A 26,029-nucleotide genomic window follows, 5' to 3' on the forward strand; every position below is an offset into this window, starting at 1 on the left:
AAACTGCATCAAGAAGAATGGAGGGGGAAAAAAAAAACCTCAAATAAATACATGGTACTTAATGAGATGACATCAATATCCAAAATCAACTTTAAAATCTTTGCTAGGCCAGGCTCGAATTATGGTAATTTCAACCTAATGGTAATTGCCATGAAATTTGTCTCTACCATAGCACCAGAAAAAAACAACCTAAGCTTGCAAAATTGTGATACTAAATCCTAAGGTAGCAGAAAAAGAAAACCTCAGAACAGTTTCAATTATGAATATTCATGTAAATTTAGATAAATTTGTATTTAAGTATAAATACAAATTAAATCCAGCACAGTAGAGAAACAATGTATTTTTCAGCCACAGTAGTCCTCTTTGATGTACACTCTGTTCCACTGCGTTAAACCCATCAATGGCTCTCTACTACCTTTGGATAAATACCATCATCACTGGATCCCGCTCAGCTCCAGCACTTTAGACTCTCAGAGTGTATGCCTCTTATTTCCTGGGAACTCACATAATTGCTCCTGCCTCAAGACTTTTGCACGTTGTCCAGAACTCTCTCCTAAGTTAATTTACTCATCCTTCAGGAAATCTTTTGACCCCAAGTCCATAACAGGTGTTCTTCCCAAGTGCCTTCTTAACAGCCTTAATTTCCCTCATCCTAGTATCCACAAAACTGTACTTTCATGGCCTATTTACTTGGTAACTAACCGTCAATGATTTGAGAGGTATGACTCTCTCACATTTGCGGCCATAGTCGATTAGCCCAGGGTCACCTAATTCAAGTTTGGCCAATCAGATTCTGTCTCAGACTGTAACTAAAACTGCACACTGAATCTGGGAGATCATATGGAGCTGTGGCTGGGAGGTCATCTTCCATCATGTGCACAGCGAATCAGAACGAAGGTTGGACTGCAGAGAGAGTGCAGTGAATGAAGGAAGCTGAGGCAAGCTGAGACCACTCGGTCCTGGAGAATGCAGAGCAGCCCTCGCTCCTCATGGGGTGCCTGGTTCTAACCCCAGTCTTTGCCTTGCATGTGATTGATTCCTCTGATAAACATACGATTTTACTTATAAAGCTTGAAATGTTATTTTTTCTCCCTGGGTAACCAAATAATACCTAACTAAAAGACAAGAAAGCCAACCAGAAAACTTCTAAAATTCCCCAGCCATGAATTAATAGGAAACTGGACCAGGAGAGATGAGTATTTAAGACATTATGCGCACACACGCACACACACACAAAAAATAGAGATAATATTCTGGTGATAGAGTATATATACGGGGATCGATCAGAACAAAGGACGATGAAGAGCTTGAATGTTTCTGCCTAGTAAGATGCACTTTGGATGTATATATAAACAGCAGAATGGGGAGAAAATGATGGATTGTGAGGTTGGCAGAGATTACAAGAATAGGAAAATGGAAATACAGGACGGAAATATGAAGGGTCAGCAATGAAGATATATAAAAATCATCCACAGAGAACTCAAACCATGAGGCTACATAAAGAGAATGATGGCTACACAGGATGTCAAGGCAAGGGCTGTATGGACCAAAAGAAAAACAAGGACCAGGCAGAAAACAAGAGAAACGGTCAGAGAAGTCAAAACAGAAAGAGAAAGAGAAGTGTCACAAAACCAGGAAAAGCCGGGCATCAACCGAATCAGCCGGACCAGAGGGTGAGCTAAGGAGCGAGACAGGGGATGTGACGTAAGTACTCGTTTCTCAGTCATTCACTGAGCACTTACTATGTGCCAGGCACTGCTGTGATAATGCAGATGGCATGAGAAATATGACAAAGTCCCTCATCTCAGGAAGTTCACACGCTGGTGGAGGTAGACAGGCAGTAAACAAGTACACAGGTGTCATGGTGAAAATAACACAGAAGAGAGGCTACCTCTGACTTTTCTGTGGGGCGCTGGGGTGGAGTGGTCTGAGAACGCCTCTCTGAGGAGGTGGTGTTTAAGGTCAAAATAACATCTCAGGCAAAGGGAACAATGAGTGCAAACTGATGAGGTGGGAATGAGCTTGGTGTGTTTGAACAACAGAAGGAAGCTGTGTGCCCAGAGCCAGTCAACTGGGAGGTGGGGGTATAACATACAATGCCTGTAGGCCGGGGGCAAGAACTGGGATTTTATTCTAAGTATACTGGGAACTCACTGGAAAATTTTAAACAAGGGAGGGGGGTGATCTTATTGACCTTATTTATAATTTAAAAAGCTCACTGGCAAATATTTGGAGGATGAATTGGTAGGAGAGAAAAGGAGGAACTCTGGAGGCTATGGTGGTAATCCAGGCAGCAGTAAGGGAAGTTTGGACCAGGGTGTTAAAAATGGCAATGGGGAGACGATCTGGAGTGTGTTTTGGAGGAGTGGGCAAGGATTTGCTGGTAGATGGCGTGTGGTGGAAGAAGGAGGGGAAAATATAGACAGGAACCAAGAATCACTGGTTGCCTGATGGTATCATTTACTGAGTTGGGGAAGGACAAAGTGAAGAACAGCACTCAGTACAGGAAAAAAAAAATCCTATATATTCTACTTTGGAAATGTTAGCATTGAGATGTCTCAGCAGAGAAGTCAAAAAAGGGAACTGGGCATATGGGCTTGGAGTGCGAGGGAGAGGTCGCAGCAAGATACATAAATTTGGGAGTCAAAATGTTTAAGACCTGAGGCTGGATGGAATCATTTAGAGACAGAGTGCAGCTAGAGAACAAAGGTTTGGGATCCAGGCTTGAATCTTGGCACTTCTGTATTTAACCAGTGAGAGAGGGAGGAACCAAGAAGAAAGTCTTGCCTAACATAATTAAGCAAAAAGGAAACCACTCTGAAATGACAGTTGCCATCAAATGCCACAGTAAAATACAGAAAAGAGGAGCTCATAAAAGATGAAGAGCTACCATAAATAACAGACATGTTCTAGAAGTTTGAGTGGAAAATGAAGAACAATGCTTGGGCAGCGGCACAGCTCTGCTTCAGAGGGTGGCTGTGAGGATTAGAGAGGATAAAACATAGAAGTTCCACAGAACCGTACTCGGTTCGTAAAAAGAGCTTAAGTCAACTTGCCTAAGGAAAGTTGTAGACCTGAGCCATGCTCTATACTAGAAACCCATTGCTGTTGAGGTCGATTCTGACTCACAGTGACCCTATAGGACAGAGCTGAACCGCCCTGTAGGGTTTTCAACGCTGTAATCTTTACAGAAGGGGCACTGGCGACGCGGCGGTTAAGTGCTCGGCTGCTAACCGAAATATCAGCGGTTGGAACCCACCAGCCACTCCGCAGGACATGGATGTGGCAGTCCGCTTCCATAAAGATTTGCATCTTTAGAAACCCTATGGGGCAGTTCTACTCTGTCCTATAGAGTTGCTATGAGTTGGCATCAGTGGCAATGGGTTGGGTTGGGACTCTTTACAGAAGCAGAACGCCACATCTTTCTCCCATGGAGTGGCTGGTGGCTTTGAACTGCCAACCATTTGGTTACCAGTTGAGCACTTAACCAGTATACCACCTGGGCTCCTTTCTATCACTACAGCCAATTATGATTTTTAGTTAAATATGCACCAAAAAGAAATGGAGAAACTGAAGAAGCTACAGAAGAGGGGGACAGCTGTAGAAGTAGGATGCCTGAGGTCAGAAGTGATATTGTCCCGAGTAGGTGGAAGGCTTTCTCTGGTAAAGAGAAGGTCATCTTTCATGGGCTGATGAAGACTGGCAACAGCCATAACATACTGAGGTAAACAGAGGGGGGTATGAGGGAGTCTACAAGGGAAGACTGCAACCTTCTCCATTAAAAGAAGAGCAAAGCTTACTGGCCTTGAGTAAGGGCAGGAAGAGGGCAGGCTTGAGAAGATGTGCTCTCAAGTAATTATCACCTGGAATATGGTAAGGAGTCAGCCAGGACTTCTGAAAACAATTTCATTATGTATTCAATAGAGAGCATCCAATTTTCACATCATCTTTTCGAGAATGAGGAAGTGATACGCGAAGGCTAAAGGGGAAGCGAGGCTAGTATACGAAGCACATTACACAGTAAAATCCAACAGAGAGACAGTGATAATAATGACAGGAATCAATTCTATAGTAACAATAAAATTGGATTATGTCGACTCTCCAACATAACGCTAATTACCTTCTGCTTTTGTGTAGATGGCAACAGTCCCATTCACGAGGCCAGCATACAGATTCTGAGACGTACAGGCTAAGCTCATGACGGTGGATTTCTCAGGAGTGAAGAAGTGTTGGAGTCTCACTTTCTTTGAGCCTTGGCTGCTTTTATAAATGAAAATGCTTCAAGACAAAAATAGAAACTAATGAGTGTATCTGTTCATCATGAAAAGAACTACGGAACCCATCGCAATTATTAATTTCATCTTAATTCCTCCTAATATTTTAAAAGGTGTTATTACTTGGATTCCATTTCACTATGAGTATAAAACAGAACATGGTTGTTGTTTTCAGAAACATAAGTACTTTTAAAAGCGTTACCAGAAATGGACGCTTCAGCAGTCAATACTATGGCAGAACTAAAACTTTTCCACTTTGAAGTATCTTTTCTGCTTGGGAGTTTCCTAGAATAATTTCCATGGGCCCGATTCACTATTTCAAAGTACGTTGGCCCTAAAAATTTCCACACATATCCCAAAACACCTACACACACTGCTTCCTAACGTCAGACTAAATTACTTTCCATCATAGGCCCCTGGGTGTTTTGCTGCTAACAGAACACAGCTGATGATAAGCGTTTGGAACACAGTGGTATGGTGCACTACCTTCCTTCTTCCGTCCCCAAACAAATGGTCGGGACACCTGATGCTCTCACAGCTCCAGTTTCACAATCGGAGGCCTCGTCGGGCTCTTTCCGTTTCTCTTCCACTGGTATGTAGACCATACAAAGGATGCGAGATTCCACATTGAAGCATTCAATAACTTTGGGGTTGGAATTTTGAAATGAGACAATGGCTATCTGGCCCATTTGATTGGTACAACTTCCAATCTGGAGGGGGGAGTTAAGAGGGGGAAAGACAAAAAGAGAGTATGGATGCTGCACAATAGTCCCTTCTCTATATACTGAAGCCTGGCATTTAGAGGCAACGACAGGAATCAATTCTCATATGAGAACCAACGAACTTTAAAAAATCAAATAATGTTTAAACAATCTGCCAATGGTGCAGCTTTTTCAACATATTTAATAAGGTTTTTTTTTTAATTTTAATAACATGAGCATAGTTTCGATTTTAAGAAAACCACATTGATACACTTTAAAAATCACATGGCTATCTGTGTACAATGGTAAAGGCCTACCCATACTCAGTTTAAAGTCTTAAAAGGGTAGATTACTTCCAATTTTATATAATTTAACACGAACATTTAATAGACCTTATCTGTTAATATAAGAAAACAAATCTTTAAAGAGAGAAAAATTAATAAAAATGCACCCCAAAGTGAATGATTTAAATTTAACATATAACATGCTATGAGGTTAAGTACTAGGTTGCTAAGTGGTTGGCAGTTTGAACCCACCAGTTATTCCGAGGGAGAAAGATGTGGCAGTCTGCTTCCGTAAAGATGACAGCCTTGGAAACCCTATGGGGCAGTTCTTCTCTGTCCTGTGGGGTCACTATTGACTTTATGGCAATGGATTTTATAGTATGCTATTTTTTTTTTTTTTATAGTATTTTTTGGAAACCCTAGTGGCGTAGCGGTTAAGAGCTATGACTGCTAACCAAAAGTTTGGCAGTTCGACTCCACCAGGTGCTCCCTGGAAACTCTATGGGGCAGTTCTACTCTGCCCTATAGGGTTGCCATCAGTCGGAATCAACTCGACAGCAATGGCTTTTTTTTTTTAATAGTATTTCTTAAACTAGTATTGCTAGAACAATATTTATGAACTCCTTATTTATTGAATTTTTACACTGAGACTATTTAGCAGAGTTTCCTGATTTAAATTTAATTGTTTTTTAAGTGGGAGAGTGTCTGACAGATAAGTCCTTGCTCACAGAAAGCGTGGGCCAGTTTAGGGTGGTATTACTTGTAGAGTTTTCTTTTTCCACTGATTTTGGGAATGGAGTTAAGAGCGTTCTCACAATTTTTTTTTTTTGTGCTTAACATCACAGATAAACACCCTGGTCTGGCACTCTTTCAGAAGGGGGGTGCCGATCGACAACCCTGTATTCTGGCAGAAAGGGAACGGGGAAGTGTGGCCATGAGGTAGGAATGATGCAGCAAGAATTACTGATCTGTCTGGATAAAAAAAAACCATCTCTTTTAAAATTCACAGACCTCAAGGAAATTAAGCCTATCCATTCATTAATTGTTATCAGGTCGCAGTGAACTGATTCTGACTCTTAGGGACCACACATGGCAGAGTGGAACTGCCCCATAGGGTTTTCTTGGCTACAGTCTTTACAGGAGCAGCTCGCTAGGTCTTCTCCCCTGCAGAGCGGCTGGGTGGACTTGAACCTCTATCCTTTCAGTCAGCAGCCGAGCACTTAACCATTGCGCCACCAGCTTGGTATAAATCAAATAATCAAGTTGTTTCTTTAATATTCAACTCAGAACACCAACCAAATAGGAGCTTTGGCTATCAAAAGGTATGACAAGTTAGGATTTAAGTACAGGATATTTGGCGGGGGGGGGGGGGGAAGCTGTTAAGAGTCTAGAAAGTAGCATAGAGCCTTTGGGGAGGGGGTCCCGTGGGGTTGCAAGGAAGGGGGAACACCAGGAGAAGAAAGAGAGGTGAATGGAATGCTGAATTTCCTCCCGTTTGCATGAGCCAGAAATATCTACTGCAATTGCTGCACAATTTCGAATGCTGTGTTTCACTTGTAACAAATTTACAAATTGCTAAGTTTCCAGTGTAAAAAGCCAATAACGTCTTGGAAGGGAAAAATAAAACAAAACATGCAATTTAACCACTAAATTGAGGAAATATTGAAATTATTCTCATACTAGTTAAATTAGTTGTTTTGGGGTTGAATTTAATCTGGTAAAGTTTTAGATGAAAAAGAAAAGAAATAGACATTTAAATTCCTAAGAATTATACATCTTTTCCCAAAGCAATCAGCCCCCTTGCAGCACTCTGTCAAACAATGGAAATCTGTATTTCTTGTCACATTCACCATGGGTGTTTATTCTGAATAAAAACAAACAAAAACACCTTACCCACAGGAAGCCATGCGCCATGGAGACTGAATCTGGTTGGTTCTCATTACTCAAGTAAGGTTCAGGATTATAAGCGGCACATTCAATCTAGAGTAGAATACAATTAGACACCCACATATAAAATGGGATTAGGAGGTTTCAGGACTACGTAATGCCTTAAAAGGCTGACTTTTACTTTCAACATGTAACCACAGACATGTATTGAAAATTAAAATAGAAAAAGTAAAAGATTAAAGAACAAGTCTCAGAAATTAGCCTTTCAAAGGCAAACACCTAAGCAGTTTCAGCCTTTAAACTTTATTCTTCCAACTCCAACAGCCAAGCTGAAAACCAACGCCAAAGAGCGTGTCGGACAGGAGGGCTGGAGCTGACAGGGGTGGGAGCAAGCACAGGGCCTGCAGCGAACACATGTTCCCTTCTCTTCCTGTTGCAGGCACGGGCACACAGTGCAGCAAGGCCCCTGTGACTTCCACAGGGAGGGGTTTCTCCCTTCCACAGTCACAGGGAACTACTGGAGACACCCAGCCCTCAAGTTTAAGTGTCAGAGACCACAAATGAGACGTGACAATGCTTGTATTTAACTCTTAAAGAAATGGACATAAGAAAACTCATCCAATTAATGGAAGGAGCTGACCTGTGCCTGAATTGACAACCCAACGTACGTTAACAAAATACCACCTTGGTGACGGAGGCACCCTGGTGGCGCAGTGGTTAAGAGCTCAGCTGCTAACCGAAAGGCTGGCAATTCAAATCCACCAGCCACTCCTTGGAAACTATATGGGGCAGTTCTACCCTGCTCTACAGGGTTGCCACAAGTCAGAATCCACTCAAAGGCAATTTTTTTTTTTTTTTCTGGCAATGAAGTTTGCTTTAGTGGAGTGGGCACAGCACTTCAAGGAAAAATGAGGCCTCTAATTATGATTCCCTTTTAGAACTATTTGCCAAGCAAAGGCATAAGAGACTGGACAAACCTGAACCAGGTGTCCCCCTCATTTAACTAACGATGCCTTGTATACCGACAGAGCTGTTTTAACACTGCAGTATCCTGCCCTCACTAAACCCCAGGACCTGCCTCCAAAGGCAGCAGCTTGGCAGGTAAGTGACTTTTTGGCTTCCAACTACAACTATCTTCAATTATCTCTAAATAAACTACCTATAGAGAAGTACTCACTGTAAGTGACCCTGAAAGACATGGATTGCTCTGAATAGGCTCCTTAACAGTAACTCCCTAAGTAAATCAACTAGACCATGAAAACACTGTCTATACGTGGAGAGGTAAGTATCACGAGACAACCGGCACGCTGTACCTTAAACTCCTGCTGTTTGGCCACCATCACTGGCATGTATCGGACAAGGAGAGGATGTTTGTCTTTTTTAATTTGATTCCCGTCGTCTTCTACACAGAACCAACCCATATGGTTCTCCTCCTCTGTGATTATATCCAGAAAGAAAAGGAGCGAGGGCAGGATTTAATTTACACCTAACATCATCTGCAGATTCAATAAGGCCATACCCACAGAACATTCGAACATTCTCTTTAAGGCTAGAGAACAAAATGTTTTATTTCTGGAAAAATTCAAGTGTCTTGATCTTTTCTTAAAGGATGTAAATATACATTCCTGGCTTCATTTCAAAAAGTACGATGGCCCACATCTAAGAGACCACCACATCTTTCTGTTTGGTCTTCCTGAGTGGGAGGGGGTGGGGGCAGCTGTGAAACGTCTCTGTGTAAACCACGTAGGATTGTTTTTTTTCCTTTCAAAGCTACTGAGTTGTTTACACTTGAATATCAAAGATAGCTAGAAAATTTTAACATGGTATAATATACGGGATTAGCAAAATGAAGACATAGCTTACTACCGAAGCAAACTGTCACTTAGTTTTGAACATGTAATTAAAGACAAAGGGAGTTTTTTTTTTTTTTTCCAGGTTCAACCTACTCTCTGCCGACTGTGGGCCGTTTCCTGTTTACTGTGAACCTATCTTGATAAACCACTGAAGTATTCAGGAGGAGAAAGAGTAGCTGTGTTACTGCTTCCTCCTCAGGAGAGCACAAATTCAGGAAGGCTTCCACATCACAGCAGAAGTCCTTTCCTTCCGTGAATCACGGCTCACTAGGCTAAAGGGCATCTCTCTGACTGCTGCGATCTCCTCTGTATTTTATTTTCTGCTAAGATTCCGGTTTATCTATATCTGAAAGAGAATTTTTTCTCACACATTACACACACACAGAGACATCTCATTCTGATTTGTATACGTGTATATAAATGACACACATATTATACACACATGGAAACCCTGGTGGCATAGTGGTTAAGAGCTACAGCTGCTAACCAAAAGGTCGGCAGTTCAAATCCACCAGACGCTCCTTGGAAACCCTATGGGGCAGTTCTACTCTGTCCTATAGGGTCGTTCTGAGTCGGAATCGACTTGATGGCAATGGGTTTAGTGTTTTTTTTTTATATACATACACATTTCACATCTATCTAACTAAAAGCCTTGGTAGTGCAGTGATTAAGTGCTCGGCTGCTAACCGAATGGTCAGCGGTTCGAAACCACCAGCGGGCAATCTGTTTCCAAAGAGATTTACAGACTCGGAAACCCTAAGGGGTTGCTATGAGTCAGAATTCACTCGAAGGCAGTGCGTTTTTGGTTTGGTCTGCTGTGGCACAGTAGTTAAGCGCTCGGCTGCTAATAGGAAGGTCGTCAGTTCAAACACACCATCCCTCTGCTGAAGAAAGACGTGGCATTCTGCTTTTGAAAAGGTTTACAGCCTTGTAAACCCTCTGGGTTAGCTCTACCCTGCCACATGGGGTCACTAGTAGTCGGAATCAACTCCAGGGCAAGGAGTTTTACGTCTAATTAGCAAAAAGGGCAAAGCTAAAAGGGACACAGGGACAAGAAAATATTTATAAAGTCCTATCCATCTCTGGAAGAACTACAGCATTTATTTTTAGTGCTGGAAGGGTCTCCAGTCTCAATTTCGCCCAATCCCTTTATTTTACTTAATAGACAAAGGAGTGAGGAACATGCTTTTCCTGCAGTTTGGAGACAGGCGCAGCCTGGACCCGAGGCCTGGAACTCCCAGTGGGGAAAAGGGCTGAACACTATCAATTGGTAACAATGTTTCCTTTACAATAAAATCCATAGCTTTTTTCCTGCAACTCCTAAATTATAAACTTCTTCAAAATCACATTTTCTGGGGTTAATTTTTGCCTCGTAAAAATATACTTTCAGAGTAATGGGTAAACTTATTATTTAGTTTACTTCTTGAGCATGATTTTATCCTCTTTTATTTCATCCTAATGTAGAAAGCTCTCTAGAGGACTATAAAATGTACACTGTTTCTTATTTGAACATACTTCATTTAGCTTAAATCAACTAAATCTTACCAAGGGCAAGCTTAGCCATCTGTAAGTTGTTGATCCAAGACTGCTTGATGGCAGGGGTAAATGTATTAAACACAGCTGTGAAGAAAGTAGGTCGCCCAGACCTGCCAGAAATAATAGAAAAGCAATCATTTTATAAAATGTGATCCATCATGTAAAATTAAGTTACATATTTTGCCTGTCCAGTATAATCACCAAACCAAGAAAATATACAAAATCATGACGAAGAATCACTTTCTCAGCACTGACCAAAAAGGTTTCATTTTAAAGTTACTACTAACTTGTCTTGCTTCCCCGGAAGCTGTAACTGAATTCTACAGCAATCAGCAGCTCTGATTTCTTCTTCTTTCTTCAAAATAAGTCTCTGTAAACCTGATGTCCAATCATGGGCTATGGACTGGTTTAAGTTCTACAAAGAAAATACATGTACACATTTTAAAAGTGTAAATAAAACAGGACCGTGCTAAGGAAGACCTTCAATGAGATGAACCGACACAGTGGCTGCAACAACGGGCGTAAGCATGGCGATGACTGTGAGGATGGCGCAGGACCAGTGTTTTGTTCTGTTGTACACAGGGTGGCTATGACTTGGAACCGACTCCAGGGCACCTAACAACAGTCATTCGGAGCCCTGGTGGAGCGGTGATTATGAGCTCGACTGCTATTCCAAAGGCTGGCAGTTCAAATCCTCCAGCTGTTCCTTGGAAACCCTATGGGGCAGTTCTACTCTGTCCTATAGGGTCACTATATCGGAATGGACTTGACGGCAATGGATTTGGGTTTTTTTTTTCTATTTTTAAGTGATTTAGAAGTAAAAATAACAATTTAAATCAAATGGCTTTAATTATTACCTGATAGTTTCCTTTAAGGTTTCCTATCAGTTGAGTGATTTGACCAATTACATTCAGGTCGTGCAACAAGTTTTGTAAGTCTTGGTAGAGCTGTCCTGGTCCCGTGTAAACTTTGTCTGCAAAAGAAGCCAACGCTGAGAGTACAAACCTACACCCTCGTGTCGTTCCAATATTTAGAAAACACTAAAATAAACTCTAGTTCATGAAAAAAAAAGTGGAGGGGATTCGGAATTTTTAAAAAGTGAGTATTTTCAAGCATTTAATTTTTTTTTTCTTTTCTTTTTATTTTGAAATAATTTCAGATCTTACGGAAAAGTTAAAAAAAAAAAAACAGCACAAAGAGTCCTGGTATGCCTTTCACATAGCTTCCTCTACTGGTTACATAACCTCTTAGCTAATCATTGTACAATTATCAAAACCCAGAATATTACATTGATATGGCACTATTAACTAATCTATAGACCTTATTCAAATTTCACCAGTTTTCCCACTAATGCTGTTTTTCTGGCCCAGGATCCAATCCAGGATCCCACAATGCGATTAGTTGTCATGTCTCTGTAAATCATTTCCAGTTTGGGAAACTTTCTCAATCTTTTTTTGTCTTTCATGACCTTGGCATTTTTGAAGAATATGAGTGAGTTATGCAATGTCCCAACATCTAGGGTTGATGTTTTCTCACTTTTAGTGTATTTTTTAAACAGAGGTAATGTAATTACTATTAGTGAGAGGCATCCCGAAATGACATTTAATCTGAGTCAAATTTCCAGTAACTCGGGTCATTCAACATTAAAATCAGTTCCTCAGTGAGCTTTCTCTAAGGTCAGCAGTTCAAATCCACCAGCTGTTCCTTAGAAACCCTCTGGAGCAGTTCTACTCTGTCTTATAGGATCACTATGAATTGGAATGGACTCGACAGCAATGGGTTTTGGGTTTTGGTATAATGTTAATGAGGCAGGATCAGAAGCAGTTATGTTAATGAGGCAGAACTCAATCTACAAGATTAGGTTGTATCTTGAGTCAATCTCTTTTGAGATATAAAAGAGAGGAGAAAGCGGAGAGACCACCAAGAATGAACCAGGAGGAGGAGCTTGTCCTTTGGGCCTGGGGTCCCTGTGCTGAGAAGTTTCTAGACCAGGTGAAGACTGAGGACAAGGACCTTCCTCCAGAGCTGACAAGAGAGAAAGGGTTCCCCTAGAGCTGGCACCCTGAATTTGGACTTCTAGCTTCCTAGACTGAGAGAATAAATCCCTGTTTGTTAAAGTCATCCACTTGTGGTCTCTCTGTTATAGCAGCACTAGCTAAGTAAGATATGACGGAACAATTTCTTGAAATCTGTCTTTCAGCAGGGTTGGTGTCATGGGCATGAAACCTATGTAGCCACACAGGGTCTCTGCGTGGTTTAATGCTCTGCTGTCGACATCCTGAAATTCTTCATGATTTCTGGACAAGGGTCCCTGCATTTTCATTTTGCACTGAGCGCCATAAATTAAGTAGCCTATTCAATCCTTGAGTAGATATAATATATACTAATACTATATGTATTTAAAACCAAAAGATACATATACATGTATATATATGTATTTCTGATATAAATGTTTCAGATACCTGAAAACACACACTACTTAACTGAAGGGTAAGGTAACCATTTACCATTTTGCACGGACTGTATGTTAAAGACATGATTGTGGATATATGTGCACATTGCAGGGCTGATTTTTTATTACCTACTAGACAAATTCTATGATTAACTGCATTTCAAGTATATTCATGAAGTTTAACAACAACAAAAAAGGTAAAACTACCTAATGGTTACATATATCAGACTTACTTTTTCTTTACAGTATATCTGTAATTTAAAATATTTTTACCTAATAACATAAAAATAACATATTTGCTTTCATTTATAAATCTGATGGCAAGCTCAATACATACAACCTTGTGATAAAATTATAAGTGCTACATTAATTTGTCTACGTCTGTTTTTTTTTTTAGTTTTTTAAATTATTGTACAGTGAGATTGACCCCTCATTTCTGGTGCACAGTTGTATGAGTTTTAACGCATGCATAGATCAGGTCCCCACCACCACAGTCAGCACACAGAATAGCTCTCGCCCCAGGGGAACCGTCCCTTTACAGGCTGTTCTCTATCACCACTGTCTGGTTTTTTTAAGAACGTTGTATAAATGAAATCATGTAGTATTCCACATCTATTTTTAATACATATTTGCATATGTATCCAATTGATTTGACATTTGTTAGAAGAAATTCCCTAGTCTTGGAGGGCAAATGCCTAACTTGGATCATAATTTTATTATTTCAGTCAGCAATACCATAAGTAAAACGTTACACAGTTAGTTATACATAAGCACAAAGGCCATATGACTACATCGCCAGCCCTGCTGAATGACACAGCTCTAAGTTCTTCATGGTCCATTTTTGAAATATTATGTGAGCAGGTTAGGAAGGACGCCAACACTTTGGCAGCTGTCTCTGACTTGGGCATGCCAAGAATCTGACGTTTGTGCCTTAAATTTGGAAAGCAAATATTTCTTCCTCCTACTAAACTTCGCAGTGAGTAAGTCACATGTTAAAATAGAAAACGCTTTTTTTAACTAAACCAGGAGTCACCACTGGGACAACTTACAGGAACACTTAATTTAAACCTCCTCTATCTCAGTTTACTGGTCTGCAAAACAGAGACAATACCTTTCCTGTCTACTTCACAGTATTGTTTTTAGGATCAAGTAACATAACATATATAGGATTTTACGAGCTAATTTAGCTAATCTGGAGTCCCTGGGTGGCACAAATTTTTAAGCGCTGGTCTATTAACCAAAAGGTTGGTGGTTCAAATCCACCCAGAGGGGCCTTGGAAGTAAGGTCTGGGTATCTGTTTCTCAAAGATCACAGCCTAGAAAACCCTAAGGAGCAGTTGTACTCTGTACATGTGCAGTCACCATGAGTCAGCACTGACTCGATGGCAACTGGAAACAACATGAGGTAATTCGTAACATGTATAATATGTATACATATAATACACAGTTTTTTTATGTTTTATAGAAATATGTATAATTTATGATAACATACAGCGTACATTAAGATGCAAGGTTCTCCTGCATTTAGACTACCATTGGCCGGGTGTCACAGTGGTTAAAGCATTCAACTGGTAAACAAAAGGTCAGCGCGCGAACCCACCAGCAGTTCCGCTGGAGAAAGACGTGGCGGTCTGCTTCTGTAAAGATCTACAGCTTTGGGAACCCTATGGAGCAATTCTACTCTGTCCTACAGGGTCATTACGAGTTGGAATTGACTTGAAAGCAGTGGGTTTTTTTTTTTTTTTCTTTTTATCAAAACGTATCCTGCCATGTTTCATTCTCTCAAAGTTAAGGAAATAAATAGCTTCCCCCTAGTTGTTTGGGAAGAGAGAATAGTATTTTTTCCTAGTGGATTAGAGCCTTTTCTGTATTGACACTCAAAGGAGTTTTTCTACCTTTTTTGAAGGTATGGAAATGTACCAGAGTTCTACATCTGTGTTTAATCCTTAGACATGGCTTACAAAGAAGAACATTTAGAACACTAACACAAAAATGCAACGAAAGAAATTACTAAAGAACAAACACAATACATATAAAAAAGAGAGCACCTCCACTCTAATTTTTTTTAAAACCACACACACACACACACACACACACACACAAAGGAAAAACAACAGTGTTTTCCAGATGTTACTTTTAGTTAAAAATTTGTTTTCCTGGCCAAAATTTTAAATACATAATTTTTTTTTACAACGAAACATCTGGAAATCATTTTTTTTTTTTTTGCTAGAGCTGATTTCCAGCCATCAAGTTACAAATTCTAGTATTTGAATTATGTGAGTAAAGTTATTTATCATGGTACTAACGGACAATTGCCCTATTTCTGAAAAACAGCTTCCCAGTTCTTTCTCTCACACACTGCTACTGTTTCCATGGATATTCCTGCAATTTGTTTGAAAATTCAGTGTTTTGTAAGCTAAATAGAATCTTGTGTGGCAAACAAGAAAGGGACTGTGTAACCAAATAAATAGCAACTATACCTATAACAGTTCTCAACAGTGTGCTTTTAGGACTCCTGAGAGAGTGTGAACGTGCCTGGTTAAACCTACCACACAAGGGCAACTTCCCACGTTACTACACAGAATCACGTGTGTTACTAAGTTTTCTAAGAGATTTCAGAGCCAGAATATGTCTCCAAGTACGAGGAAAAGGAGTGAGAACAAGAAGAAAATAATGAAGAATTAATGGGAACACTCTCAGGAAGGAATCAAGGAGCTAGTCAACATTTTGTTACAGGGGAAGAGAGCGATGGGACCTAGGGCTGAAGCCATACACGTAAACAGACTAATTATGAATACCGACAGGATCCCATGTAATGTTTTTCAGATCAGCCCATCAGCCTTCATTCCAAGTGTCTTAGTCATCTAGTGCTACTGTAACAGAAATACCACAAGTGGATGGCTTTAACAAAGAGAAACTTATTTTCTCACAGTCTAGTAGGTTAGAAGTCCAAATTCAGGGCGTCAACTCCAAGGGAAGGCTTTCTCTCTCTGCGGGCTCTGGAGGAAGGTCCTTGTCATCAATCTTTCCTTGGTCTGGGAGCTTCTCAGTGCAGCGACCCTGAGTCCAAAAGATGCACTCTGTTCCTGGCACTGCTTTCTTGGTGGTATAAGGTCCCCTCATACCTCTCTGCCTGCTTCTCTTTCCTTTTATCTCTTGTAAGATAAAAGGTGGTGCAAGCCACACCCCAGGGAAACTCCCTTTGCATTGGGATCAGGGATGCGACCTTAGTAAGGGTGTAACAATCCCACTTCTAATCCTCTTTAACATAAAATTACAATCACAAAACGGAGGACAGCTATGACATACTGGGAATCATGGCCTAACCAAGTTGACACATATTTTCGGGGCACACAATTCAATCCATGACACCAAGGCATAAGCACTCTTTTTCAGGACTTCTGTATTAGTTTTTTTTTTCCAGTTTCTTCTCCTCCTTCTATGTCCTTAGCTTCTGACTGTAAACCATATTCATCTAGCACTTGTTACCCAAGTCCAGTATTGGGAGGGCTCTGTGTTCCACTTCCTCTATCTTATACCCTGTCCTCATGCCCTGTAGCAAGACAAAACTTGTTCCCAGGATTAACTACGGCATACATCTTCTCTCTCCCACAGATAACTTCCCAGTCAAGACTTTTTTCCTTTGGTTTCTCAAATGACAATGCTGTACTTAAAAGGAAACTGATTTAACAAGTAACCACTCTTTTCCTTTTAGAATGTAGTGACCAAAAGTCACATGTCCTTTGCAGCTGGAAATAAAGTTTGAATTTACAAAGTCTAGAAATCATTAGTGCATGATGTCACTGAACAAACAGAGAAGGTGCTAAACAGAAGATAAGTGCCAAAAGGAATACGAAATTTAGAGTGCTTTAAAGGACTGTCCTTTAGGGAGAGAAGCAGCTTAAGCGGAAGTTGTAGCTTTTACAAAACTGACTGTTGCTTTCTTCTCTCCCAACTGCTATTGAAGCAAGAAAGTTTAAAAACGCAGAACAACAAAACCCTCAATAAAGAAGAGTCTTGTTTTGTCATGGCTAATCTTCCCCCAAAAACTTTCTCTGGAAGCAGCTTCTTGCTTAAAATGAGAGGAGCAGAATAAATGAGCCCTAGGGGTGCAACGGTTAAGCCATCAGCTGCTAACTGAAAGGTTGGTGGTTCAAACCCAGCCAGTGGCTCCGCAGGAGAAAAAAACCTGGTGATCTGCTCTCTTAAAGATCACAGCTTTGGATAGTTCTCTGTCATATTGATATTGAGCTTTTCCATCATCTCTTTCCACAGATGTAGTCAGTTTGATTTCTTTGTGTTCCATCTGGCGAGGTCCATGTGTATAGTCACCATTTATATTGGTGAAAGAAAGTATCTGCATTGAAGAAGTCGTTGGTCTTGCAAAATTATATCATTTGATCTCTGGCATTGTTTCTATCACCAAGGCTATATTTTCCAACTACTGATCCTTCTTCTTTGTTTCCAACTTTTGCATTCCAATCGCCAGTAATTATCAATGCATCTTGATTGCATGTTCGATCGATTTCAGACTGCAGCAGCTGATAAAAATCCTCTATTTCTTCATCTTTGGCCCTAGTGGTTGGTGTGTAAATTTGAATAATAGTCGTATTAACTGGTCTTCCTTGTAGACGTATGGATATTATCCTATCACTGACAGCGCTGTACTTCAGGATAGATCTTGAAATGTTCTTTTCGACGCTAAATACAACACCATTCCTCTTCGAGTTGTCACTCCCAGCATAGTAGACCATATGATTATCCGATTCAAAACGGCCAATACCAGTCCATTTCAGCTCACTAATGCCTAGGATATCGATGTTTATGCGTGCCATTTCATTTTTGAAGATTTCCAATTTTCCTAGATTCATACTTCGTACATTCCAGGTTCTGATTATTAATGGATGTTTGCAGCTGTTTCTTCTCATTTTGAGTCGTGCCACATCAGCAAATGAAGGTCCCGAAAGCTTTACTCAATCCACGTCACTAAAGTCGACTCTACTTTGAGGAGGCAGCTCTTCCCCAGTCATCTTTTGAGTGCCTTCCAACCTGGGGGGCTCATCTTCCAGCACTATATCAGACAATGTTCCGCTGCTATTCATAAGGTTTTCACTGGCTAATGCTTTTAAGAAGTAGACCGCAGGGTCCATCTTCCTAGTCTGTCTTCGTCTGGGGCCGACTGTGGAACAGACCAGCAACTGCTCACATGCAAGTTCAAGCTGAAACTGAAGAAAATCAGAGCAAGTCCATGAGACCTAAAATACAACCTTGAGTATATTCCATCTGAATTTAGAGACCATCTCAAGAATAGATTTGATGCATTGAACACTAGTGACCGAAGGCCAGACGAGCTGTGGAATGACATTAAGGACATCATACATGAAGAAAGCAAGAGGTCACTGAAAAGACAGGAAAGAAAGAAAAGACCAAGGTGGATGTCAGAGGAGACTCTGAAACTTGCTCTTGAGTGTCGAGCAGCTAAAGCAAAAGGAAGAATTCATGAAGTAAAAGAACTGAACAGAAGATTTCAAAGGGTCTCTCGAGAACACAAAATGAAGTATTATAATGTCATGTGCAAAGAGCTGGAGATGGAAAACCAAAAGGGAAGAACACGCTTGGCGTTTCTCAAGCTGAAAGAACTGAAGAAAAAATTCAAGCCTCGAGTTGCAATAGTGAAGGATTCCATGGGGAAAATATTAAATGATGCAGGAAGCATCAAAAGAAGATGGAAGGAATAAAGAGAGTCATTATACCAAAAAGAATTAGTCGATATTCAACCATTTCAAGAGGTGGCATATGATCAGGAACCAATGGTACTGAAGGAAGAAGTCCAAGCTGCTCTGAAGGCATTAGCAAAAAACAAGGCTCCAGGAATTGATGGAGTATCAATCGAGATGTTTCAACAAACAGATGCAGCGCTGGAGGTGCTCACTCGTCTATGCCAAGAAATATGGAAGACAGCTTCTTGGCCAACTGATTGGAAGAGGTCCATACTTATGCCTATTCGAAGAAAGGGGATCCAACCGAGTGTGGAAATTATATAATATCATTAATATCACATGCAAGCAAAATTCTGCTGAAGATCATTCAAAAACGGCTGCAGCAGTGTATCGACAGGGAACTGCCAGACATTCAGGCCGGTTTCAGAAGAGGATGTGGAACCAGGGATATCATTGCTGATGTCAGATGGATCCTGGCTGAAAGCAGAGAATACCAGAAGGATGTTTACCTGTGTTTTATTGATTATGCAAAGGCATTTGACTGTGTGGATCCTAACAAACTATGGATAACACTGCGAAGAATGGGAATTCCAGAACACTTAATTGTGCTCATGAGGAACCTTTACACAGATCAAGAGGCAGTTGTTCGGACAGAACAAGGGGATACTGATTCGTTTAAAGTCAGGAAAAGTGTGCGTCCGGGTTGTATTCTTTCACCATACCTATTTAATCTGTATGCTGAACAAATAATATAAGAAGCTGGACTGTATGAAGACGAATGGGGCATCAGGATTGGAGGAAGACTCATTAACGACCTGCGTTATGCAGATGACACAACCTTGCTTGCTGAAAGTGAAGAGGACTTGAAGCACTTACTAATGAAGATCAAAGACCACAGCCTTCAGTATGGATTACACCTCAACATAAAGAAAACAAAAATCCTTACAACTGGACCAATGAGCAACATCATGATAAACGGAGAAAAGATTGAAGTTGTCAAGGATTTCATTTTACTTGGATCCACAATCAACAGCCATGGAAGCAGCAGTCAAGAAATCAAAAGATGCATTGCATTGGGCAAATCTGCTTCAAAGGACCTCTTCAAAGTGTTGAAGAGCAAAGATGTCACCCTGAAGACTAAGGTGTGCCTGACCCCCCAAAAAAAGCCATGGTATTTTCAGTCACATCATATGCACGTGAAAGCTGGACACTGAATAAGGAAGACCGAAGAATAGTTGACGCCTTTGAATTGTGGTGTTGGCGAAGAATATTGAATACACCATGGACTGTCAAAAGAACGAACAAATCTGTCTTGGAAGAAGTACAACCAGAATGCTCCTTAGAAGCAAGGATGGTGAGACTGCGTCTTAAATACTTTGGACATGATGTCAGGAGGGATCAGTCCCCTGAGAAGGACATCATGCTTGGCAGAGTACATGGTCAGCAGAAAAGAGGAAGACCCTCAACAAGGTGGACTGACACAGTGGCAGCAACAATGAGCTTAAGCATAACAACGATTGTTAGGATGGCGCAGGACTGGGCAGTGTTTCGTTCTGTTGTACATAGGGTCGCTGTGAGTCGGAGCTGACTCGATGGCATCTAACAACAACAACAACACTCTGTCATATGGGGTCGCTTTGAGTCGAAATCAACTTGATGGCAGCTAACAAGAACAACAACTCTTACTTATGTGCACTGAAAGCAAAATTCAGAGGACATGAAGGTTACCCAAGGTCAGGGGAAATGAGAGGATGAAGGTGAAGCAGCACCAGATCAGTGCTAGGCAGCCAACAGTCATTCTACAGACAGTAGTCAGCTGGGCCAAGGTCTCAGACCGACAAGGTCACTGACCCTGCAGTTGCCAGCCATGGAGGGGGTCATCAGCATCCCTGGGAACCTGTGTTCTAGAGAATGTCGATGTAGAACAAGCCATTGCTACAAAGCCATTAGCAAACACAGATGAGGACAACAGGCCACTGTAATTAGTTTATCAGCCCAAGGAGGGGAGGATTGGCAGTTACAAGGCAGAATCCTACCATGTTATAGAAATTAGCAAACACATGCACAAGTACTGTTTTAGTCTTTCAAAATTAACCCAACCCAGTGCCCTCGAGTTGATTCCGACTCATAGCGACCCTATAGGACAGAGTAGAAATGCCCCATAGAGTTTCCAAGGAGCGCCTGGCGGATTCGAACTGCTGACCCTTTGGTTAGCAGCCGTAGCACTTAACCACTACGCCACCTGGGTTTCCCTCTCAAAATTAGTTCTATTAAGTAAAAAGTTCCATGTTAAGTAATTCAGCTCAGATATTGTTATAACAAAAATACTTAAACTCAATGGTTTACAAGAGTCACTCTGGTCATCTAGACGCCTGCCTGAAGAGATGCAGAACTTTCCTGGGCCCTCCAGGTCACAGGGCAGATACTGATCACAGACTTCGCTCCTGGTGAGTATATGCCTGGAGTGGAGACTGCCTGTGTGTGAGGAGAAGTCTGAAGATTGGGACTATGCCTGCAACACTCCCATACAGAGTCTATGGTCAGATCATACAACATCCGTAACAGCACTAGAGGGGAAAACTATGGAAAAATTATCAACTCATTCTTCAATTATGATATTTTAATGCTCATCTTCAGCCAGACATTTTCAATTACAAAATGAAAACTTGCTTAAACTTAATAGAAAACATCTACTAGCTTCCTTGGCCCGTTCCTCCAAATCTCCTTAAAGTAAGCTCTCTAAAACGCTTAGAGAAAACTTGTAAAATGTGCTGACTCACGCTCTCAGCCACTTCTTTGCTGATCGACAGCTCAGCTTTAAAGGGTATGATTTTCCAACAGCTTTGTCATTTCTCAATTGGTGACCCTCAACATTTTCTCTACAATGTCACATTATCTATCACTTATAATGTTATCACAATACAATGTTCATAAAGTTTATAATCACTTGATTAAAAAAAAAAAAAGACACTGCAGTACAAATATAACATTGGTGTTAGTCATCAGATGAATAATCTAAATGAATGAGAAAGAATTATCATAAATCTCTCAAGGCAGTAAAACTGGAGGAGGTAAAACCCACTTCGCTTGGAAGGCCGAATAGGATAGATGGAATAACCTACCTACATAAGTGGCAGAAAGCTGGCCTTACATACAAACGCTCTTAGACTTCATCTTCTTTAGCAATCTGGTATGATATTGGGCATAAAGCAGGCTCTGGACTCCAGTGTAGCCTAAAATGAGGTTTTCTAATTACCCACATTAACAGGGTTTATTTCTGGAGTCTGCCTTTCGCGAGGCTGGTTGAAAACATCCTGTTTTGGATTAGAACGAATCCAACCTGCCCACTTCTGACGCCAAGGTGTGTGCAGTCAGTCGGCGTCTTTCTGTTGTGAAATTATGTAGCCACTTTCCTTTTACCTATTTTCCTTTCAGGGTCATTTTTGACTTCATACAATAGGCTTATGGTTAGACATGACGTTTCTAATTTAAAGCCAAACCTAAGGGGTAAGAGCATAAGAATAAAAGGTCCCATTTCTGGAAGAGTCTCTAGATACTCACATTTTTATTAACTTTTTGTTGCTCACATGAATGGAATGAAACTGTGAGTTATTTTTAGCAGTCCTAATATATCAATATCAAAGAACTATTTTTACGTGTAGGTCTTTATTACTTGACATCTCAGTTACCTAAATTGCTGGTTTAAACGCGTCTTAACTTTTTTATGAACAAGGAATGTTTTGTCTCAGCTACCACCAATTATTATTTAATTTATTCAAAACATATAGATCTCAAAATTTAGTTACTGTAATATAAAAGGAAATAAATTTAAAATAGTGTTATAAAGAAATTATGGCGTTATAATGAAATTGATTTTTTTTTTTTCTGTTCCAAAGGGTTGGTCTAGGAAAGGCTTTTAATTTGAGCCAGTATGTGATGATCATCTCAGGTGACTGCCAAATGTTAGTTCTTAATGGCCAAGTCCTCAGACACAAAATGTAACTTTACCTGATAGTTTTAAACCAGTTTGCAGAATGAGAACTGATGGTGGATAAAAAGCTAAAATTGTAAAGTGGAAAGTGTCCTTCCTTGTGGAGTGGAAAATATCTATGAGGGTCCTAGCCCTCCTACCAGCCCACTGCCGTTGTTGGTAATGAAAGGAAATTGGAATTCTTTTCATCTGCTGCACAGACAGAAAAGAAGTAGGGGCTCTGGATACAAGGAAACTGCAAAGAAGAAGCAAGGCTTTACTGTGACAGGGTATTTTAATATTTACCGTTCAGACAATCAGGAGGTCAAAAACAAACCACTGTGAAGAGCTCTTAATAATAATATAGTTAAAAAGAAATTGGTAAAGAAAAAATAAGGAATGATAAGAAAAAAAAAAAAAAAAAAAAAAACCCTGCATCTTAGGCTTCTTTGTTTCCTTGAAAATAGTCTATTTAAACAGGGGAGAATAGCTAGGATAATTCTTAAATAAAAAGGTAAAAAGGTGAGACCAAGAGATGTTTAAGTAAAATAAATAATAATGTAAATGGCATGCTACAGGTCCAAGACTGGACAATGGAATGGATTAAAATGACCAAAAACAGATTCCAGTGTAAACAGAAATTGAATATAAGACGAAGTAAACATCACCAGAAAATGGAGATGAACTAGACTACTCAAGAAATGATGTTTGGAAAATGGCCATGACAGACAGGGAGGGTTTTGTAAACATTCGCTCCTCACATCATAAAACAAAATAAATTCCTGAAGGATTAAGAAGTTAAAAGCAAAAACAAATACATACAAACTATGTATCTGTAATCTTTGGATGGGTCAAGAGTTTCTAACAACAGTAGGAATCCCAAAGAAAACGACAGATGTAACTACATAAAACTTAAAAAGTTTCCGCTCCTATAAAATGATAGACATAGATAAAATTAAAAACCACATAAAAATGAGATGCTATTTTCTATAAAAATTATAAAGTACACACAAACTGATATTAAAAATCCCTAATAATAAAGCAACCTCCAGAAGAAATATAGATGGCAAATAGACATAAAAAGTGTTTAGTCTCACGAGCAATCAAAGGAAAGCAAATTAAAACAGCCAGATATCAGTTTTTACAAGTCAAGTCTGCAAAGTTTTCTTTTTAGTTGAAGACATAAGTAGCTGATGCGAATCTAAACTGGGAGAAACTTTCTGGAAAGCAACTTGTAAAATGCATCAAGAATCTAGCAATGTTCTACCCTTTGACCTAGTAATTCCACTTCTAAGAAAATTAAACAGACTGATTTATGTGTAGGGATGCCCATATGTTCACTGTTCATGACAGCAGAATAGGAGCTGCTTAAAGTATGCAAATAAACTATTGTACAACCATGATGAAGTGTTACATGGTTAAATTAATTTTATTCAGAATTTTTAAGGACATGAGAAAATGGTCATTCTATTAGTCGATTAAAATACCCCATGTAGGGTTATACATAGTGGATCCATATTGTAATATATGTACAAGGGAGTAGTAAAAACACTGGAATTCAATATACTGAAATGCTAATACAGTCTCCGGGTACAGGGATTACAGGTGACTTTTATTTTAACCATTTTAGCCTCTGCAACAGGAAACGTGAATTAGTTCCTGGAGGAGAGTCATTTTTTAAAAAATGTTGTCATATACATAAACCCAAAGTCTGATATAAATTCAGTCTGGTATAAATTCAGATTCTCTAATAGCAAACTGTATTTTTGACACGGAAGGGATAGAAAACTCTTTGCTGTAAATTAGTAGCAAGCACAGCTTTAGCTCAGGAAAACAAGCTCTGAACAAGTTCCTCCTCCCGGCGGCCCACCGAAGTCCAGGCCCAGGGACTCTGAAGTGTGAAGAACTGTTTCTCAAAGCAGAGACCGCGGTATTCAAGTTACCAAAGAACATGAAGAACCTTCCACCATGATTAGAATTCAGCTTGGCTTTTAGAATTTGTTTGTTTTTTAAAATAATACTTTATAGTGTTTTAGGTGAAAGTTTACACAGCAAATCAGGTTCTCCTTTAACAATTTTTATACACATTGTTCCGTTGCATTGATTACAATTTTTACAATGTGTCAGCATTCTCATTATTTCCATCCTGTCTGTTCTGTTTCCATTGATCTAGCTTCCCCTCCCCTTCTTGCCTTCTCATCTTTGCTTTTGGGTAAATGTTGGCTGTTTGGTTCCACTCAGTTAGTTGTTTAAGGAAGCACGTTAGTCACGGGTGATATTGTTTATTTTATAAGCCAATCTCTTATTTGGCTGGAAGGTGACCTGCAGAAATGGTTTCAATTCCAAGTTCGAAGGGTATCTTAGGGTGATAATCTCAGAGGTTCCTCTAGTCTCTATCAGTTCATGACGTTCAACAGGTCTGGCCTTTTTTAGGAATTCGAGTTTTTTTTTTTTTACATTTCTCTCCTATTCTATCTGGGACCTTCTATTGTGTCCTTGGTCAGAACCGTTGGTAGTGAGAGCCAAACGCCACCCAGTTCTTCTGGTCTCAGGTGAGAAGCGGCTGTGGTTCCTGCGGATATGAGTCCTGTGGAATAGTTTCTCCTCTGAGTCTTTGAGCTCCTTCATCTTGTTCCTAACAAGCAGAACCAATAGCTGTATCTTACATAGCCACTGGCAAGCTTTTAAGGCCCCAGACACTACTCATCCAACCAGGGTGCAGAACATTATCTTTGTGAACTGTTATACCAACTGGTTAAGTTGTCCCCCAATATTATGGTCCCAAGGCTTGAACCAAGTAAACCAAGCCCGCAAGTTGTTTGTGTGTGTCTAGGAAGCCGCTGTAACTGTACCCCCATGTGGTTTGTTATATATGCGGATATATACGCAGCACACACAAACGTGTACGTACGTATACCTACAGATACACCTGTACATGCAGGTGCGTTTACTCACGTATCCCTTTCTATCCATATCCACCTACATAACCACACACATATTGTTTGGTTGTTTTTACTGTTGTTGCAAAATTTTATATGTTATAGCATTTACTGAAATTGTTCCTCTTTCTCAAGTACTTCTTAGTGTCTTTATATACCTTGATCGAGTTGTGCTGACTTCACCCATATTTGGTTTTGTCTTTCCTGTCGCCAAAACAACAATTATCTACTAACTAGAAAGTGTTCCCCCCCCTTCCTCCTGTCCCTGGTCACCATCAAAGAATTTTGCTTTCTGTGCGAATATCTATTCTTGACTTTTTATAATAGTAAGACCATACGATATTTGTCCTTTTATGACTGATTTATTTCACTAGCATGATGTCCTCCACATACATCCATGTTATAAGAATTTT

The 26,029-nt window shown here is 40.1% G+C and overlaps 1 protein-coding gene across 5 annotated transcripts in view; it reads right to left on the reverse strand.

Annotated features, from left to right (window-relative positions):
• ARHGEF10 (Rho guanine nucleotide exchange factor 10) overlaps positions 1–26,029 on the reverse strand; it is a 178,707-nt gene that overhangs the window by 36,648 nt on the left and 116,030 nt on the right. For all 5 annotated transcript variants that reach the window (XM_010591875.3, XM_010591874.3, XM_010591873.3 and 2 more), the window contains 7 exons: positions 11,393–11,508; positions 10,823–10,950; positions 10,545–10,645; positions 8,460–8,581; positions 7,153–7,239; positions 4,761–4,984; positions 4,121–4,278 (listed from right to left, as the gene is read on the reverse strand). In XM_010591875.3, coding sequence (XP_010590177.1) covers positions 4,121–4,278; positions 4,761–4,984; positions 7,153–7,239; positions 8,460–8,581; positions 10,545–10,645; positions 10,823–10,950; positions 11,393–11,508 — 936 coding nt within the window. The remainder of the gene's footprint in view (positions 1–4,120; positions 4,279–4,760; positions 4,985–7,152; positions 7,240–8,459; positions 8,582–10,544; positions 10,646–10,822; positions 10,951–11,392; positions 11,509–26,029) is intronic.

Source organism: Loxodonta africana, chromosome 12 (genome assembly GCF_030014295.1).
Source record: "Loxodonta africana isolate mLoxAfr1 chromosome 12, mLoxAfr1.hap2, whole genome shotgun sequence".
NCBI lineage: Eukaryota > Metazoa > Chordata > Mammalia > Proboscidea > Elephantidae > Loxodonta > Loxodonta africana.